Source organism: Ambystoma mexicanum, chromosome 3p, assembly GCF_040938575.1.
Source record: "Ambystoma mexicanum isolate Mex_15411 chromosome 3p, UKY_AmexF1_1, whole genome shotgun sequence".
Classification (NCBI taxonomy): domain Eukaryota; kingdom Metazoa; phylum Chordata; class Amphibia; order Caudata; family Ambystomatidae; genus Ambystoma; species Ambystoma mexicanum.
This window is the reverse complement of record NC_090925.1, coordinates 514,231,607-514,252,518: the sequence shown is the minus strand read 5'-3', so window position 1 is coordinate 514,252,518 and position 20,912 is coordinate 514,231,607. Positions and strand designations below refer to the sequence as shown.

Here is a 20,912-nt window from a genome sequence, read left to right as displayed (position 1 = left end):
TCCTAGTCCTACTCTTCCTCGTCGCAGTACTGGCTTCCCTCCTCACCCTCCCTGTGGGGAAGGTCCCATGCTCCGGCTTGGTAATATGAAACTGAGCGACGTGGATGTGGGGGGGGGAGTTATAGGAATTTAAAGAAATAGAAGAAGGTCCTGTGTCGGAGGCAGGGGCCTCATAAGGGAAGTACTGTGACGAGGAAGAGTAGGACTAGGAGTAATGAAGATTGTCGGTAAGTAATCAGAGCAGTAATTGCAGATCGTTAAAGGGCCCATTCGTTTAGTTATTGGGCTTTGTTGCTGTGTAAACAAGCACAATTACAGGCTCATACGTATGCAAACAAGCGGAGTAAAACCTCAACAATCGTACTCCAAGTATTATAAGCGCAATGGGCAACACACTGTAGAACGAATTTCGGTTGGTTCCCGAATACATACTTCTTTGGAAAGTCCCCGAAACGTAGGACGTAGGTTTCATGGAACGTAACGTGTAAGTCACGTGATGGGGAAGTGGTGGCTTGTCCATTCCTCTAATGGGAACTAGTTTCTCTCTAACATGGATTTGGGCAGACCGCAGCAGCTGCAAGAGGGAGGCTTTGGACAGCTACCTGTAGATCCCCTGGCTCGTTTCACCTGTCCCGTTTGCTTGGAGGTGTTCGAAAACCCGGTGAAAGTGAAGTGCGGACATGTGTGAGTGTGGCGGTCTCTGACCGGTGTCCTATGGTGGCCTTATTGGTAGAAAAGCGGAATTTGAACCGTAGCAGATTAAGTGGCGTAGGGAAGCCTTCACTGACAGCACAGCAGGGAGGAAGTTGCCTGGCATAAGTTGTGTTCCCAGAATGGAGGCTAGAGAACACTGGAACGGAGTAGAGGGGTGTGTTTTGCTGACCGAAATGGCACTATATATGCAGCGCGCAAGCTGTGGAGCAATAGCCAGCTTTCCCTTCCAGCGCTGTGTAACTATTCGCGAGGAGGAAGAGGGGTAGAGTCTTTGCAGTGCCACCAGCATGATTATAATGACCTTAAGAAAGGGGGGATTCGGAGGGGGGTGGGCGGTGCTGCAATGTAAGTATACGATGCATGTTATTGTGTATGTGTGTGTATATATATATATATATATATTTTTTTTTTTTTTGGTTAAATAATTTTTATTATTTCTAAACATTACAAATAATTGGAGAATAATTGAGTTGGTTACATAGAAGAATTCCTAAAACTTAGTTACTACAATACAGAACATTTCTTTTTTTTGTTTGTTGATAAAATCAATTGTAGTTACCAAACCAATTTAAAAATATTAGCTTATTGTAATTTTTATTAAGTCTAGTTTGGGTTAAAATTAAACCTTCTACACTTGAAAAACATACATTAAAAATATACGCTATACATTAAAATCAATTGCATACTAGATTTCAATAAATCATAGTATAATACAATCTGTCAAAGAGATAAATACATAAAAATGATGTGCCTGCAAACTGTGGCAGATGTAATGCATCTGCCACAGTGCCTGTCCTGCCTGTGGGCAAGATTGACAGGGCAAGCTAAACCATTCGCTAACAGGAGACCCAATGATGCACTCCTATGGGGATGTGACCATTCCTACGGTAATTCAACAGCAGGTGTTCAGGGGCGAGCCTCGGGAGGGGCAGCCGGCCCAGAACACATGTTGGAGTTAAGTGATACTGTTACTGTCGTTATTTGCTCAATAAATTCAGCTAAAACATGACAAATGTTCATTCATACACCACTTTAAAGGCATCAGAAGGTCATCAAACAAATTGACACCACAATAATGTAATTTTTCAAGAATTTTAATCGTAGAAATATTGAGTTCATAAAAGGAAAATCAAGTTCAATCAAAAACTGGTGTATAGTTCTGCTGTTCGTATTTGTTCTTATACAATAGGATCTGTGGTTGTGTTTACACATCACACACCACCATCTTCCTGATACATAACATAATTCAGAACATTTTTATGAATATCTCCATTTGCATCTAATAGGCTCCCTAGGAGGTAAAGTAATTGCAGACGCTTTTCGGATTTTCAAAGAATCAGTCTTCAGGGCTTTGGTGCCTATTATTCCTTATACAATTAGTTCCTTGTGTCCTTAATGTGGCCCAGGTGGAGGACCTAAAAATAATAAACTTGGTGTCGGGGAGAAACTTTAAATATATTTGTCTACTAAGGACCATAATGTTCAGTAGAGTAACTGACCTCAGGGCCTCATCAGTCAGTGGGAACATTAATAGAGACTGTATTCTGTCTTCATACAGTAGTGGTATTGATAGTATCAACAAAATCTTGATGCCGTTCGTAACGAGCACGTATAAATCACTGCAGGCATCTGCTGTCTGCTGTGTCTGTAATAGAGTGATCGAATCTATCTGTCGGAGACATAAAGCGAAAGGATATTGTCAGCGATGTGCGTAATGGGGCACGGCGCTGTGTCTCAGTGTAGTGCGGCCAAAATAGATATATCTCATCTATTCTCGATATGCCTATTCTGCATATGATCGGTACCAGTATGTGTATGTGCCGAGCTGATGTTATCGGTACAAACGTGCTGCTGGGCGAACAGATAATTTACAAAAAAAACACTTGAGCGGCGTGATTGTCTATAGTTATAGCTGATGTTAAGTACAAATATGCTACATGGTGGCCGTATATATGACACGGATTAGTGGAGTGGTGAGACTATTAATCTGGCTGAATGTATGGAAGATCGAGAGAGCAACAAGAAGGCGCTTACCTACGTGTACGGCGTCCTCCGACCGCTAGAAATCGCTGCAAGGGCGCTCGCGGGATGCCATGATTAATACGGTTGCTAAAATCCGCTTGTGCAAACGAGTTGTAAAGTGGCCATCTTGGTGTGGGAGTGTCGCAATAGTGACACACTAAGCCTGCTTGTGCATAGTATGTACATTACATAAAGTGGAAAAGATCAGTAATCCTATGTTTACCTGGTGTAGAAATCTATAGTGATGGTGATTCTTATGTTGTATTAATCAATTGATTAGAACGATCCATATAGAATGTAAAGATGGGGCGAGGAGCACATATCTGAACAAAGTCGGTCGGGTGCCACATCCCTGTTCTGTTGAGGACAAAATTCAATCGGCTGTGTTTGTTCAAGTGTCCCTAGTCCATGGAGCGTAGACTACGTAAGCACCCGGGTCAGTCACACTCAATGTGTTCATGGCAACAATCCATGTATACATGGAAACCATTCAAAACCTTGAAAGCAGGCGAATGGGCCGTCCTAAAAAGACTTATGGGAACCAAGACATGATATGGCCAGCAGGTGAATAGTCAGTACCTGGTGAATCTGACACCAAAGCTACATGGGCTAGAAATTTGTTCAATAAAAGACTTAACCCTGGGCATAAAAATGGGCCAATCATTTTCAAACAATCTTGAACATGTCCTAGGCATGGTTATTAATACAAGGAGTATTTTATTGAACCACATTCATGGAGGCACCCATGCCACACATGTGCAGTTATCAATGTGCAATTGTTACCCAGATCAGGTGTGTCGCATAAGCAGTGTTCAACCGCATTCAGAACACATCTCTTGGCAAAACTCTGCTTTTGACAGTTATAAATCACAATGGTCAGTTCTTATCCAAAACGATTCATGAGGGCACGAATATGACATTGTACATAGGCAATCTTCACACAAAATTAGAACGCATCTCGTAGGTGTGACTCCACATTAATAGTACATCGTGAATATGCTGTTAAATCACACTTATGGAGGCACCGATGCCACACATGCACAGTTGTCAATATAAAATGGTTACATAGATTGTGGTTGAGCATTCTTTATGTAGTTACACAATCAGACTACATCTTTTTAGCGATACACTTGACAGTTATTAATACACAATGGTCAGTCCCTATACCGAAGGGTTCATGAGAATTTAAATTAGGCACTGTACATGAGCAATGTTCAGACACAATTGGAACACATCTCTTAAGTGGGAATCCACATTGATAGTTCACCATGCGTAATAATCTGTCCCTCTCTACAGAGGTTTATGAAAGCACTGATAAGACAATATTCATGATGGGAGGTAAGTACCTAACCTGTAAAGGGGACCACCCCTTAGCATAGGTCCCAGAATCTCCACTGTTCATGCATGGTCGGCCATGCTACATGTTGTGGGCCACTAAGGGAAAGAAAAGGGCCTGGTTTAGACAACACATAAGGCCTGATTCACAGCAGTTCATTCCTCTCGGTTGGATGCAGTCTAAAAGATCTAACCATAGTACCTCTCGTTGGAGCAATTTCCTATTAAGGTCACCCTGCTCCCCAGTGTGACTTTTTACAGGATCATGCATTTTAGTTGTGCAATCGTATGGTGGGCTTCAGAAAAATGCATCTCTACCAGTGATTTTGGGATTCTCGTCATTATGTTGGATTTGTGTTCCGTGCACCGGATTTTTGCTTTTCTTGTGGGGATTCCAATGTAGCAGTATCCACATGGGCACTTCAATGCGTGGACTACGTTTTTAGAGTCGCATGTGGAGGAGTGTCTCAACATGGGTTTGCCAGAGTGTAGATGCGTAATGGTGTTCCCTGTTATTATATTTCAACAGTGTTGACAATTGAGGCATGGTTGTGTCCCTTTCAATTCCCTGCTGTTGGATTTAGATGTACGTATTTCTGCATTTATCAGGCTGTTCCGTAGGGCTTTGCTATTACGATATGCAAAGGTTGGTGGTTCTCTGAGCAGGGGTTGTAGAGTGGGATCCATCGGTAGCATAGGCCAGTTCTGATCCCTTTTTATCTTGCGACTTTGTAGGGAATGTGTGGTGACATAGACCAGAGTCTCCTGTTGTTTTGGTGGCTTGGGTGTCAGGAGTGTATACCTTTCTATGGTGTCCACTCTTGTTGCTATATTTGAAATGAGTGTGTGGCCGTAAACCCTTTTGTGAAATTTCGTCCGCAGAGTATCCGATTGTCTCCTATATTCATCCATCTCTGAGATATTTCTCCTGTATCGAAGGAATTGACTTAAGGGCACACTTTCGATCGTGCATTTAGGGTGGAAACTCGTCGCCAATAATAGGCTGTTCCGATCAGTTGTCTTTGTGTAAATTCTTGTCTCTGGGGAGCTGTTATTGGTGTAAATTTCCACATCTAGAAAATGGATGCTTGTCTTGATAGTGCAGGTCGTAAATTTGATGCGTGGGTGCATGTTGTCCATCATCTCTTCCTCTGGACCTGACCAGATTCCAAAGACAGCGCTGATGTATCGGACGAAAATCAAGAGATGTTGTGCCCATCTGTGTGAGCTTAGGACATGCTCATGTTCTAGATAATACATATACACATTGGCGTAGGTTGGTGACATAGCTGCTCCCATGCTTGTGCCTGGTAGCTGGAGAATGTACTTGTTCCTGAATTTGAAAAAAAATATTCATCGGGACTAGTTTAAGGAGAGTGAGGATGAAAGTCTGTCCCCTTGACAATTGGGTGATCCTAATAATAGCCACTCGATTGCTTCCAACCCTGCTTCATGCGCGATGTTAGCATAGAGGGACGTGACGTCGGTTGTAAAGAGGGTGTCCCTCCTTTCCACAAATTCGATGTTCCTGAGTTTGAGAAAGTGCATTGTATCCCGTACGTAGGTTTCTATAGTCTGGATCAGTGGCTGTAGTACTTTATCGAGATATCTAGCAAGGGGTTCCAGGATGTTGTCAGTGGCAGCTATTGTAAGTCTCCCAGGGAGTTTGTCAAGTCTCTTGTGTATCTTGGGTAGGATGTATAGTACCGGAGTAATTGGGTATTTGTTCTCCAAGAACCTGCATGTTTTTTCGGAGATTACATCTCTGTTAAGAGCCTCATCAAGGACATGTTGAATAACTGTTTGGATCTGTTCGGTCGGGGATCTCTCTGCAGGGTTGGAAGCAACTGAGTGGCTATTTTTACGATCACCTAATTGCCAAGGCGACCTAAGCATTTCTGGAGCGACTGGACTACAGCGCAAAGATGCTCTGTCCGGTGCCCTTGCATACATTAGTGTCGGGCGTGCGCTTACAACACTAATGTGTGACGGGTTCCCAGAAACCGCATGGTTGCTGTGAGCGTATTTCACTGAGGCTGGCTGTTAAAGCACCTGTCGCAGTGAAATTACCGCGGGAAAAACAAAAGCCTTTCAATATGCGTTTGGGAGATGGAAATGCTAGTGTGACGGCCGCGGTTTAATTCGTGGCTTTCTACTTCAAAAGAAAATCATGGCAGGGTCAGGAATTACCCTACGATGATTTGCACCGGTTTCAAAAGGCTCATGTTTAATGTCTGGGCATTTTAAAATGCATCCCGTTTGTGAATTCATAATGCGCTTTGAAATGCCCCCTTGTTTGCGCAGAGTGGGGAAAAAGGGCATCTGAATGAGTGCCTTTAAGATATGCTCATTCAGATGCCCTTTTGAATTGGGCTGCTACTATTTTTGGTGCAAGTGAGGAGATGGATTTGCGCATCTCCTCACTTGCACCAAAAACTGTTTGGAGTATCTACCCTATTTCTGGAAAGGCTCTTATGTTCCATGTTGTATGCTGGTGATAAGGATTAGCCGAAATGGGAGACTCTCCACAAATAACCTCATCTGAAAGTATGCATAATTGTTATGTAAATTCCAAACACATGCATACCGGGATTTTGTCCTGGACTTTCAACTCTTTCATTTAAAATGGGCACAGAGCCTCAATTAACATGTACACATTTCCCAAAGAATGCAGTCCTATCGAAGGCCGTCGCATTAACCCATTTTAGATGTAATTGCATGCACCTTTTGCTGTCCAACCACCAATTATGCAGTGACTGCCAAGCAGGAATTTATTTGATTTTAAGGAAAAAGGGCCAAGTCTTGGAGGCTCAGTAGGAATCCAGTTCAAAGCTTCTTCACACCACTCATCAGTCATACCTCAGGTAAGCATTACCTGTGAGAGAGGTCGGAGCCGCTGAGTGTTCCCCCAAGGAGCAGGTCATGGGATTGAAGCCTATGAGGTGATAGCTGACTTCTCGTTACAAGGAGAATTGCATGTGGGTAATAGGGTTTGAAATTGAACTGAGCTATTTAGTTCCTGTGTTTTACCCTGCGGACACCAACAGCTACCAGGCACTACCTTTGGCCCATACAAATATACCTATGTGATGTTAACATTCTGTGTTTGGTAGTGTCTTGAAATGAACATTAGCAACATCTAGAAGAAAATAAACATCCCGGATTGTATATAATGTACAAAAAGTTCACGTTTGCATATCACTTATTAGATTTTCAACACGCTGTGTACTAGCTCCTGGTTCTCTAGGGTAACTCCTACCTACTAGGTGATGCTCACTATCCAGAAGCTAGTTTTAGCTCCTTCTTATGAAATCTTACTTTCATCCGTTGTAATAATACTCGAAAAATAGCTGTATACCCAATTTCTTTAGCAAGTAATGTCCACTTTTGGAAAATAAACAAACATTGGCCGAATCTTGGAATCGTCTGCAATGTGTGGGCATACCTTGTGTAAAAAGAAGTTACCTTCTTCTTGAAGTTTTGCACCATATTCAAACTTTTTCCAGGGGGAAGTGGTATTTTACTAGGGAGTCCAATACACATTGAGCTCAACGACTTTTCACTTGGCCATAACAAATTTGGATGATTGCTGCAGATTTCTTTTGCTGAGAATCATAATTTTTAAAAACATTTTTAAAATTTCCACAGCCTAAGGAATCTGTGCGTTTAGGCCATGCTGAAGGCCAATTGGTGTCTCATCAAATATGACAATACCATGTGTATAAAGAAAATTTAAAATGAAACCATCCTTTTTTAGCTGTAAATACAGGCAACCTTGTGAGTATGACAAATGGATGTTAAATAGCAGGGGGTCCAGCACACAGCCTTGTTTCAGACCTATATTTGCCTACATTTTTTTATTTTTTTAGCGAAACCTTCCTTTTTTGAGCTTGTCTAATTTTAACTGTACCTGTAGGCAAGCTTTCTATTTGGTTAATTTCCTAAGAAGGCAGTGACGACACAAGTCAAATGCTTCAGAAAAAGTAACAAATGCCTGTGACGATGCATGGGATCATGCCACTTCTCCCCAAGGGGGAGCCCTTCCCGGCTATGGAGGTGAGGCCACTACCCGGTAGTTCCCGCCCCCGCCCACATTGGTTGTAAAAAAAAAAAAAAAAAAACTTGCATGGAGAGACACCCCTACTGACCTCCCCCTCCCCATTCTATAATGGAACTCGCTAGCCCTCCTGCTCTGAAAACTGAAACCCTTTACATCAGTCGAGGATCAGGCTGACTTTGCTATTGTGATACTCCTGCTCTTCTTCTTACAAGATTAGATTACATCACATCAATATGAACCTTCAGTCTAATCAGGATTTGTACTATGAAGGTACTGAGAAGAACAACATTCAGCATCATGCAGAACACTCATGTGAAAGATACTGGGATGAGATGGTCCAGAGGAGGCAAGAGGAGTACACAGCTGAGCCCGACAACGGACTATGAAACTCCACTGGGCAGGTCAACAAGATAAAAAGCAAAGGACAACTTGGTAAAGGGAGCAATGGGTGCAAAGCCTGGTGAGCCCAGGAGATTTGAACCAGGAGAGAAGACTGGAAGTCGAAAGTGCAACCCAGACACTGGGAGCACGCTGGCCACAGACCAGAAGAGCCCTTCTATGGCAGAGCAAGATTAAGCTGATCTGGGAGATGGTGCAGTGACTAGGGGATGTGGACTCAGCGGTCCCACAACTATGCCGATACCCCCTGCCCGCAAAGACACAGGGGGACCGCAGAGAGAGAGAGGGGTGAAGCCGAACAAGCGTTCACTGGGAATGCAGAATCCAGACAGCCCAGGAAGAATCAGTAAGGTGCTCTGACCAAGTAAAGGCAACTGGAGCTACGGGAGACCCTGTAGTGGAGTGGGTGCGGGCATGTGAAGCAAGCCTCGGGAGTGATCTCCCTTGTCTCAGTAATTGTATTCAGAATAAAAACTGTGAAGCAAGTCTCAGGAGTGATCTCTCTCGTCTTAGTAATTGCATTGCAAATAAAAACTGTGAAGAAAGCCTTGGGAGTGATCTCCCTCGTCCCAGTAATTGCACTAAGAATAAGAACAGTTGGGGGTGAAATGCCTGGGAAGCAATCTACTTAATCTCAATAACTGTTCCAACAGTAACCAAAGGGAACAGAGCCTTGGGAGCAGTTTCCCTAGCCTCATTAAGGGGGAGAAGAGTGTTAATATCAGAGATGGAGTGTGATACATTGAAGAGAGCCCCCAGAGAAGCCAGGAGGGAACTAGAAGGGTTCATAGTAACTACTGTGAAAAACAGAAGAGAAGGAGTCATTCTCCTAGGTTGTGAATCGGAAGTTAAAGGTTGTAAATAACTGTCAAGAGAAGGTTTGACTTGTGGAGCCAGGAGAAGGGAGTCATTCTCCTTGCAATTTCTCTTTCAGAAGAAGAATTGAACTGAAATGCCCATTGGGCTGATCCTTGCTAAATCATGAGAAGGGAGTCATTCTCGTGGTACCATCTAGATTTCTTTCTGTTTAGTGGTGGGACTAGAGTAGAGGAGATTTTTGTATAGAGGACACATTCATTTGTACTTCCACCCTGACGACAAACACCCCAGTTATTCCTTGGTTAGTTGGGGACAACCCTCTAGAACTAGTGAACGGTAGGTGGTTGTTTCTTTTCTTTAAAAAAAAAACAGATACTGAAATGCCACTTCTGTCTCGAGACTCCTCACTCCAGAATGCCACAATATCACATACAAGGGCAGTTTGTGCATCTTTAGGGAGTGCATGCAGTATCACCAGATTGTGGATTGTAGAACTGTTTTTGCAAAAGCGGTGCTGTGCCTCACTTAGGATACAGTTTGTAACAACCCACACTTCCTTGCTCTTCGCTGGTTCAAACGTGAAAAGGCCTTGCTCAAAGAATCTAAAAATACAAATAAACGGTAAGCAGAGGGCTCAGATTTGGCACCGTTTTTAATGATTGGTATTGTAAAGGGCCCCTTTCCAAGATAGCAGGTTAATTCCAGTCCAGGCTATTTGATTAAAAAGAGGGACAACAATTTTTGACCCAGATCTCACTCGGGCTATGCCCACTGTAATATTAACCAGGACAGCAGGCCCCAGGGCTCTAGATTATTATTTATTTTTTCTCTTAAGAGTTCCAAAATTTCTCTGCATTCAAAAGGGATGGCATATGTTTCAATGTAATGGCATTCATTGAAACGTTTTTATTTGCGTTCAGGGGATTGGAAGTTCTTCTTAATGTAAATCAATGATTCTTGATATATGGGCATAATCTTTCTAGACGTGCCTATACCATTTATTGTTCACTTGAGTCCAACATGGGCAGGAATCCTCATTAGCAGGGCTCCATACAAGTGTCATACCGGTCCTTTTTAAAGACTAAAATTTCGTAAATTCAAAACCTTTAGTTTTTCACGTCTATAATTTGCCACCAGTGGAGAGCAGAGGGCATTGCAAAAGGCAGGTGACTTGACATAAACCAGAATGCTGCTTTTGATTTTTATCTGCATGGATGAAATTGCAGGCCATGGATGAGCAGTCTAAATATAGATATTTGTTCTCAGAGCAGTGTGCATTGAGCCTGTTGGAGAGAAACGTTTCACAGAGAGATAATGAATGGTTTCTATTTTTTAAACTTCTGTTGCGTTTTGTGGATGTAGATGCTCTTGGAGAGCAGCATTGTGCATGTATATTTATTTTCCTAGTGTATTAGGCTCGTATCAGTAAGAACTGGTGTGTTCATACACATTAACTTGTATTAGAACATTTTCCACAAATGTAATCAGTTGTTGAAGTGGGGACTGGGAGGACAGCTCTGGGGCAACGGGATTGTTTTTTGTCTCAAGACAATGCGGAGCAGTACAGGTTCAAAACCTGTTCCCGCGCATGGAGGCTGTACTCTGGTATGAAGCGCTATGTAAGGACTCAATTAGAATTTTTGTTTAAGCCAAAGATCTTTGCTTCATAACTCTATGCGGTTTGTGTTTTATTCATTTTCAAGTTTAGTCATGTTTTGGTTGCCTCTTTCAGAGGCAAATCATTTATACCTTTTTACAATTTTATATAAACTCAAATTACATAAAAAGTGGATAAAATTCCACCTCAAAACTTAATCTTGGGCAGGCAATGTCTAGTTTAAACATCCATTCAACCATAACTTGGAGTCAATTTGTTAAATGGTACTGTAAGAAGTCAGAGCCAGCAGGGCCCTTGCTCAAGTGTGAGTGGCTTTCATTATACAAAATTATTGGGGTCCGAGCCGCTTTTAAATCTTCAAGACTACAATTAAATTTTTTTAAAACCTGCTAGTACAAAGCAAACAAAACATGAAACGGTTGCATTTGCATATGAAACAAACTCAGCAAAACATTTTACTGTAGTGGTAATCGAGATGGGTATTTAACTTTATGCCGAAATTATGTAACTTCTTTTCGCTTTGATTATTACTTTGGCCGCTAGTCGCATTAACGGCATTTGAAAGATGCAAGGCTAACATGGTCCAGCCAGTGTTTGATTATGTGATTAGATATAGATTTTAGTATTGAGCACTTTTGCACTATTGTGTCACAATATTAGTGTACTATTAAGTAGTACTTGCTCTGTGAAATTAGGAAGTTCATTAATCATCGAAGATAATTCTGTAATCAAACCTCAAAACACATAATGCAAGTCATGTTTGATTTCTGTTGTAGTTGGCCAGGTTTGTTTCTTATAGGTTCTCAATTTGGAAATCTTTTACCCTTGCTTTACGTTGCACCAATCCGCTCTGCCTGTTCTATTTGGTTAAAGCTTGCACTGATTTGCATTTCTGTTAGTGTTAGAGAAGCTTGCATAGCTTCTTATCAAGCTAACCTGTTTTTTGTGAGTGGAGCATTACAAATCATATGCTACTGCATTGCATGCTTTATTAATCGTAAAAAACCCTACTTTTTTGTTGCAATGTGGACTCCTGCTGCATGATGATTTTCATACAGTTTTTTTTCACGGGTTTGCTGGATGTCGCAAGTTTTCCTCCCTTCCATAGGGAGAACACTTCCCTTGGAATTGCAATTGCTCATAACATATAAAAATAGTAAAATGCTCGCACCTCAAAATCTAGTATCCCATTAACCATACTGAACCCGTTTCCCCCCTAATAGTGTTATGTCTATGGTATCTTAACCAATTTTAATGCTGTTGAATTTTACTTTTTTTTCTATCAATATATTCTGCCCCTGACAAGAACATGTTTACATGTATGCATTAGAGTTGTCTTCTCGACAACAAATCCCTGACTCCATGTCTACATTTCTCCTGCATATTCTTGTTTGGCTCCATTCACTGAATCACCAACAGGACATTTATTGCAATTGAAGATAATGGCGTTCATGCAAGTTTCAAAATCGATATTTGATAACCAAGAGCTGGTTTTAGCTTTTGCTTATCAGGCAAAACCGTGTACACTGGAGCCATCTCTAAGTCGCCAGGAGCAAGTACGAGAGGCGTCATGATTGGGTGCATAAGTGTTAATGATGGACACTTCCTTGTGTTCCACATACCCATTCTACCCCCATCAGTATGCACATCCAGGATTTTAAATGGCACCGATGCAGCCACCCACATGAACGCCCCCCCAGCATATGTAGAATAGGCAGCCCCATACCCAACTGCCCCTGCCCACCCCCCTCTATCAGCTGTGAGATGAGTCTCTTGCAATAGAGCTATCCTTACTGCAAATCCAATCCCACTCTATTGCGTTTCAGGTATTTGTTCAGCACCCGTACTTTCCACGGCACTGCATTTAGGTAATTCGCCATGAGTCTTCCAAATCCGCAGCCACATCCATTCTCCCAGGCATCCCACCCTGCCGCCCAGGTATACAGACCCACAGTTCAGGTAGTAGTAACGCTTTACCCTGGATCCCTGTGTGAACCCAACATCAGCCCACCTCAGATACACCTCATCCCTCTGTTACGAAGAAGCCCTCTCAGCCCCAAATTCCAATGAATACTGACAAGGGGTTATCGGCAAGCAACAGAACTTCCAAACCAGGTTAACATGAGACCAACTCAATAATACCCTCCTATTTCAGCCTACCTGCCCGTCCCTTCCCTCCCCGAATATAAGCAGTGGGGTACCTAACTTCTAGTACTCCCAAAACGGCATAACACGTCAGGGTGTAACCAAACCAAATATATAACCAAAGGAACAGTGGCATAGAGTCTGCGCCGCTCAAACGAGCCACCATCCTTTTGCCCAGAAACGGACCCCTTGTACAACAGTCGGGCCACCTCTCTGAGATCCATAGAGAATAGTAGCAGTCTTCCCGGCCTTCAGCGGATAGAGTTCTGTTTATCTCATAGAGGCCCCATCCTATAACATCCATCCAATGGTGCACCTCTTTCAGGTTTTCAAAGAAGTGGGATTTTGTTGTAATGTGAATGTGACGTATTGCTGGTGCGTGTGGAGTGTTGTTCCAGCTTCAGGGATCAACATTCCACACGGGTCAGTTGATTGGAGGCTTTACCCGGAGGCGGCTGCTTCGGGGGTTCAGGAAAATAAAGCACTAATATATATATATATATATATATATATAATCTCACCAGGTGTGAGTATATATCAAGGCCATTGGCCTTTGCCCCGTCGCGTTCTGCGCGGCTGAAGGTGAAGGACCGCCGTGTGTGCCTGCCTGCGATACGCAGCATTGGACGGACGCGGGCGGAAGGCGCTCCTTGCCCCGCCTCCCAGGAAGTGTTTTGGTCTTCTCCCCGCCGGGATTGGCTGTGGGTGACACTCCCCGCATACGTGTGCTTCCTGCACGCTGGCTTCGTGATTGCGAGGACTAGCCAAACGTGTGGCTGTATGTTGGAGGAGCTGCAGGGAGGACCTGCGTATTACTGGCTTTGGGAGTTGCAATAACGCTCTTGCTGGTGACATTGTGGGTCCTTTGAGGTGAGCTATGTACGCATTTCTGTTGCAGTTGGCGTGGATTGGGCGCAAGCATAGTGGCTTGCATTAGTCCACAAGGAGGACCAATCTGACAGTTCATAAAGGGTTGGAACCTGTTATTGCTGCATTCAGGTACAGTTGCTTGTTTTGACAAGTTGCATTCTGCTGCTAGACCCCGCCAGCATTTCTGCCCACACCAGGTGAACCTGTTGCTCCTTGGGATCAATGGGTGGATTCTTTTAAAGTTTACTTGAGGGCAGCTGGTGGCTCTAAATTTTCAGATGATGAGAAGGAGGCTGCCCTATTGAACTGTATTGGCACTGAATGATTGAGAGTCTTTCGACATTTGCCTGGTGAGGATATGACAGTGTCGGGAGGTGGTGAAGGGGAGGTCGTTGTAAGTGCCTATGAAACAGCGCTGAAAAGGTTGGAAACTCGCTTTGGGAAGAGGATTAATGTGGTGCTGGAACGTTATAAATTTGTCTCCAGGGCACAGGCTTCTTGTGAGAACATGGATACCTATGTGACTGCATTGCGGGCATTAATTGCCACATGTAAATTTCCAGGGAATTTGGATGAGCACATCAGGGACCAGGTGATGATGAAGACCTGTAACCAGAAAATAAGGGAAAGACTCTGGATTGAGAATGATCCGTCTTGGCAAGGTCTTGGAAATTGCCAGGGCGATTGAGACTTCCAGGGGAAGTGTACAGATTGTCACCGAGAAGGATAACTCCAGGGAAGGAGTTCAAGCCGTTTTGCCTTGGAATAGGGGTGGTTGTATGGAAAACAAAAAAGGGGTTCAGAGGAATAGCACTCAGAGTGGCAAAGGATTCAAAGGGAAGGGGTGTTGCCAGAAGTGTGGGTGGTCAAGCCATTCAACTGATTCTAAGGTTTGCCCTGCTAGCAACATGGAATGTAGGAAGTGTAAGCATGTTGGTCACTTTGCCCGGGTGTGTAAATTCAATGGGGTGGCAAGTGTAATGCCGTAAGCTGGTGCTTCCAATCAGGAGGCTGGGGCTGTTGGTGGCCCTGAACATGGGGTAATTCTTCATGTTGATGGGATGGCTCGCAAGGGTCCTTGGGTCTAAATGTTGGTGGATGACTGCCCTTTGGAAATGTTGGTTGACTCTGGGTCACCCTATACCTTGGTATCTCTTGAGGTGTATATGGATAAATTGGGGAAGGATATATCTACACTGCAAGGAACTGACATTAACCCCAGTGCTTATGGTCAAAACCCGATTGAAGTCTTGGGTTATAACCTGTCCACTTTTGGGTTTGAGGGTCGGCACGCCATTGGAAAGTTGTATGTGGCACACAAAGGTATAGCATTCTGGGTTGGGAGGAACAGGCGTCTTTGGGCATGGAGATACACCCGTGAAGGGAGGATCCGGTGCTCAGTGTTTTGGAAGGGGGTGAGGTTAACAGGCAATGGACATCAGAGTCGGTCAAGGCGGAGTTTCCTGAAGTATTTTCTGATGCCTTCGGTAAGCTTGAGGGTTTTTCTCACCGGATTGTGTTGAAGAGGGGTGCCATACCTATGGTTCATAAGGTGAGGGGAGTTCCGGTCATGGCAAGGGAGGGTTTGAAGGTTGAATTGAAAAAAATGATGGCTGCAGGGGTTATTGAACCTATTGAGGCATCGGAGTGGCTGTTTCTGGTGGTTTTAGTTAAAAAGGGGGATGGCAGTGTTGGGATGTGTGTGGCTTTACGTGGCCTGAATTCAAACATCTGGGTGGATCGCCATCCCTTGCCGAACATTAACAAACTTTTGTTGACACTGGGCAGAGCAACGTCTTTCTCCACACTGGATTTGTCAGCGGCATACCACCAAATTGATTTGCATGTTGACTCAAGACATCTTACTTCTTTTGTGACGCCATTTGGTGCTTACAGGTTTTGTCGCATGCCTTTTGGATTGGCATCGGCGTCAGCAGTTTTCCAAAGGTTAATGCAAGAAATGTTTGGTGGTTTGCCTGGGGTATGTTACTTTCAAGACGACATCCTGGTGTGGGGTGGATGTAGGAGAGAGCATGATGAGAGATTGCGGCATGTGCTGGAGGTGTTGAAGGAGAAAGGTCTAACTGTGAAATTGTCTAAATGCAAAATTGGTGTGGATGAGGTGACGTATCTGGGGCATACTTTGAGCGCTCCAGGTGTCAGTCCTAAGGCGGAGTTGATTCTGATGATGGATACCCCTGTGCCCACCAGTAAGGACCAATTGAGAGCATTTCTGGGTTTGGTGGAGTATTAGGCAAAATTCATACCTTGTTACTCTGATAAGACGGTTGCCATGAGGGCACTAATGAAGAAATCGGCAAGATTCGTATGGTCGTATGAGTTTGGGGAGGAGTTTGTGGTGGTGAAGAATGAGGTGGAGCGGGCCCCCTTGTTTACGGTCCTTTGATCCTAAGCTCAGGACTACTCTCACGGTGGATGCCAGCGAGGTGGGCTTGGGAGCAGTTTTAGAGCAATGGTGTGGAGGGGAGCGCACACCAGTGGCGTTTGCATCGAGGACATTGAGGGATGCCGAGTGTAGATACTCAGTTATAGAGAGGGAGCCATTGGCGGTGGTGTGGGCATCCAAACATTTTAGGACATTTCTTTGGGGCATTCCGTATGTTGAGGACGGATCTTAAACCCCTAGCGCAAGTGTTTTCCACCCGGGGTGTGGTTGCAGTGTCGCCGAGGATTGCCAAGCGGTCGGTTGAATTGCAAGAATACAATTTTGTTGTTCAGTACGTACCAGGGAAGCAAACTGTGGTTGCTGATTGTCGCGGCTGCCTGTCTGGGGGCAGGCGAGTTCTTGTGATGATTCTGGCAAAGGGGAGGATTTACGCGAGTGTCAGATTGCTTGTATTGTTCCAGCGGTGGATAAGGCCGTGTGGGAGGTGGAGAGTGAAAAGGATACTGAATTGAAGTGGATAAGAGAGGGCCTTAGCAAGGGCTGGGAGTCGGTCAGGTACAGGCCGGAAGGGAAGGGGTATGCTCAGGTTCTCAATGAGTTGGCTGAAGGACCCTGGGGTATGTCCAGAGGTGACAGATTGCTACCACCGGTGAATTTGAGGGGCAAAATTGTGGATTTGGCCCACGCTGGGCATATTGGTCGTTCCTTGACCAAGAGGAGGCTACGGGAGGAGTACTGGTGGCCCTCTATGGATCGAGACGTGGAGGCTCGTGTGAAAGATTGCTTTGCATGTGCTTCTAGTGACAAAAGCAAGGTGATGTGTCCCCAACCTGTGCACCCGGTTGAAGTGCCTAAGGAGGTGTGGTCCAAGCTTGCGCTGGACATTATGGGCCCTTTTGAATGTTTGGAACAGGAGTATCGATTCTTACTAGTGCTCATTGATTATACGTCCAGGTGGATAGAGGTGGCGGCGTTTGGCAGTGTTACCACTGATTGTGTCATTGCATTTCTCACCAAGGTGTTTGACAGGGAGGGTATACCGTCTAGTCCTGTTACTGATAATGGCGTGCAATTCACCTCGAGGGCCATGAGAGAGTTCCTGGGGCGGTGTGGGGTTGAGCAACATCGAACAGCTTTGTATAATCCAAGTGCCAATGGTCTGGTGGAGAGGGCGAATGGCACAATTAAGAGTGCCATACAGTTGGCTTTGGCGAATGGTATGGACTGGAAAGAGACGGTTTCGGATTATTTGGCTGCATACTGCAGAACTCCGTCTGTTAGTACGGGGAGATCGCCTTTCGAGCTCATGAGAGGTAGAAAGCCAGGCACCACCCTCAGGCCCATGGTGTTTGGGGGGGGGAGGGAGGGTGTTCCGTGTGGGCTAGATTTGGAGAGCGTTCATCGGAGAGTGGTTGCTCACCAGGAGGGTGTACGACTTTCCCAGAGTGGTAGAAAGGAATTGCAGGTAGGGGATTGGGTGCACATTAAAAACCCCAGGTTTGTTCAGAAAGGGAGATCTGCATTTCTGCCTGCCAGGAGAGTAGTGAAAAGTGGTTTGGGGCATGTGCGGTTGGAGGATGGCTCCACTTGGAGTAAGAGGAGGGTGGTTGTTTCGGATAGGAACAGTGTCAATGATAGTGCATCTGATGAAACTAGTGATGTGCTGGATTTTGTGCCTGCCAATGGGAGTGAGAGGTCAATGGAAACTGGTTGTAGGTCGAGTGATAAGGAGGTGATGTGAATGAGAGTGGTATGCAGCAGGTGGTGGTTGACCAGGCAGGTGAGGAGATTGGTAGGTTGAGTGATGAAGGAAGTGTGGGGGTGGGACGTCCATCGGGACGTTGTGGACTTCCTGCAAAATTTAGAGACTGTTTTATAGTGGTACAGTGCGTTCAGTTTGGTTCATGAAATGTTCTGACAGTTTGTTTTTAGCATTTTAAGACACGGTTTCGCCAGTTGGTGTTATATTCTACCTATTTCAGGTTTTATTTTGTGTATTTTTTAAGAAATGTTTTGCATTTGTGTGTGTGATGTTTTCATTATAATAACGGAAGAGGATATGTTGTAATGTGAATGTGACGTATTGCTGGCGCATGTGGAATGTTGTTCCAGCTTCAGGGATCAACATTCCACACGGGTCAGTTGATTGGAGGCTTTACCCGGAGACGGCTGCTTCGGGGTTCAGGAAAATAAAGCACTTGATATATACTCACCAGGTGTGCTTATTTCAGATTTCCTATTGTATAGCACCTACAATTTAGCTGGATAGAGCAACGTTACTTTTAAGCCCCGATCACAGAGCCAATCCTTGGTTGGTCCATACATGTTTCTTCGCTGTACATGCACAGTGTACTCAGAATATATGGTCAGCATTTATGAAGCCACCTTCTCTAGAGAATTCCAAAATGTGTTCCCCGTCTTTTTAATGTTCAGGATCTTCGCACACATAATTTGTCGAATCTCGTCCTTCTTCTCCTTCCAGGATGCCCAGTGTCCTGATCTTATTCCTGCGGGCCCTCCCTTCAGCATCCTCCTCCCTATATTCCAAGGTATTTGCAGTCAAATCCAACACGTATGTCTGGAGCTCCTTCGTACCTGCTATATCAGCCTCAGCCATCCCCACTCTCTGCAAGGGAACGGATGTCCTGCTGAAGCAAGTTCACATCAATCTTCACCTCTTCGATCTTTGACTCCACCGATGACCGCAGGGATGCTATTACCTCCAGGATTTGATTCTCCCCGGGATTGCTGCTGGCAGCATCATCCTCAGTTTCTTGTCTGGAGCAGCGGCAGGCTCAACCCGGTTACATGTGATTTTAATGACTAGATAACCAGGAATACCATTTTGATCTCTCAATATATTACACATTTTTTTTTCTTTCTATTTTTAAATTGTGGGCCCCCCCCCAACTCCAGCTTCCATTTGTTTACAATTCCACACCAAACCCCTCCCCACCTGTTTTAACTCCTCACCCCACCCCATTTACAGTTTTAAAAAATTAATTTGTCTTTTATTTGTTGAAAATGTTTAGATCAAAATGTTGTTCATTAAAATCGCTGCATACCGCTCAACCCTCAGTGCCTGCTCCTGGGACTCTGTTCCGCCATCAGGCCGGCCCGTAGGAGTTATGCATATGTGCCCAGAGAGAACTCCCATTCATGTAAATTGAACAACTCGTATTTGGTTTGTCAGAAGGAGTTTAGTCAGACAAATGGGTGCCAAGTCAAACCCAAGGTTTTATTAAAATAAGAAAAGGGCCCATCTATCCCTATAACCAGAAGGATTGCCCTACCTAACTGAATTCTAACTCTGGTTCTCGTCGTCAGTTGTGGTTGTCAAACTAAAGAATCAGTACTGTGTCCAAAACTATCCTACTCGTACCCTACTACTAACCAAAGCCATTCACCAAAAACAAATGAAGCCAGGAGAATGCCTCCCTTCTCCTGGTTCAGCCTTAATGGATGACTTCCTATAGTCTCTTGCAACAGTTCTGATAAATCCTTATAATTCCTCCTAGGGACTTCTTTGGGCTTGGTTAAAGACCCAACAATTATTCTTTCACAGCGTTCTATATGTTCCTGGACTTTCCTTCTCATAGTCTTGTCTATTGTAACAATTGAGATCAGAATGTCCTTGGCTTTTTCCGCAAACCCCCTGATGAGGGCAACTACTCCAGTAGTAATCTTTATCCTGGATAATCTCTTTCATTTAATGTGAGAAGCGAGATTACTCCCGAGATAATTATTACTCTTGGTATCTTCCTCATGATTACTGTGACAAGGGAGATTAATCCCGAAGCACACTTCAATCTTGGTATCTTACTTGCAATTACTGTGATGAGGGATATTACTCCCAAAGCACGTAATGTTTTGCCCAAACCCCTACCAGGTCTCCCGTAGCTCCCATTACCTTCTTTCTGATGGTGGCACGTCACTGGCTTTTCCTGGGATGTTGGTCTCACTCGCTCTTGTTGAACGCTCTTCGCGCGTCCCTCTGCTTCCTGCTACACCATGGGATTCTTGCCATTTCGGTGTTGGGGTAGCTGGAGGACCGTATGGCCCACCTCTCTGAGGTCACACCACCGTCTGCTTCTCCCTAGCTTCTGTGTAGGTCGGTTCTCTGTCTGACTACGTAGTGCTCTGCTGACCCCTCCAAGGTGTCCTCACGAGTGAGGACCAGCTCCTCCTGCTCACTTCCTCATTCCCAGGTTTGACTCTCCTGGGGCTGACGGGCTTCACGCCGGATTCTTCATTGAGTCCCTTCTTGGTTTTATGCCCTGTAACTGGGTCCTCCCCAGCACAGTGCCAGTCATTTGTATCAATTGAGTATTCTTCATGCCTCCTTGGGGCTACCTCTTCTCAGTACTGTCTAGACTTGGAAAAGGAGTAGTTCGTATCACTCAGTACTTTCGGGAGATGACTTATCACTCTGTATGCTCCTCCTCGTCTTGGTAGTATTACGTCCTAATTGAGGGAGGAGGGAATATTGCAGTGTGGTTAAGGATAAAGGGGGTTAGGGAGTT

At 44.5% G+C, this 20,912-nt stretch overlaps 1 protein-coding gene across 1 annotated transcript in view; it reads left to right on the top strand.

Annotated features, from left to right (window-relative positions):
• The first annotated feature begins 511 nt into the window (after positions 1 to 511).
• The window catches only part of RNF114 (ring finger protein 114), a 291,734-nt gene continuing 271,333 nt past the window's right edge, over positions 512 to 20,912 (top strand). The window contains exon 1 of the mRNA XM_069651182.1: positions 512 to 684. Within this exon, the coding sequence (XP_069507283.1) occupies positions 551 to 684 (134 nt within the window). The 5' untranslated portion in view covers positions 512 to 550. The remainder of the gene's footprint in view (positions 685 to 20,912) is intronic.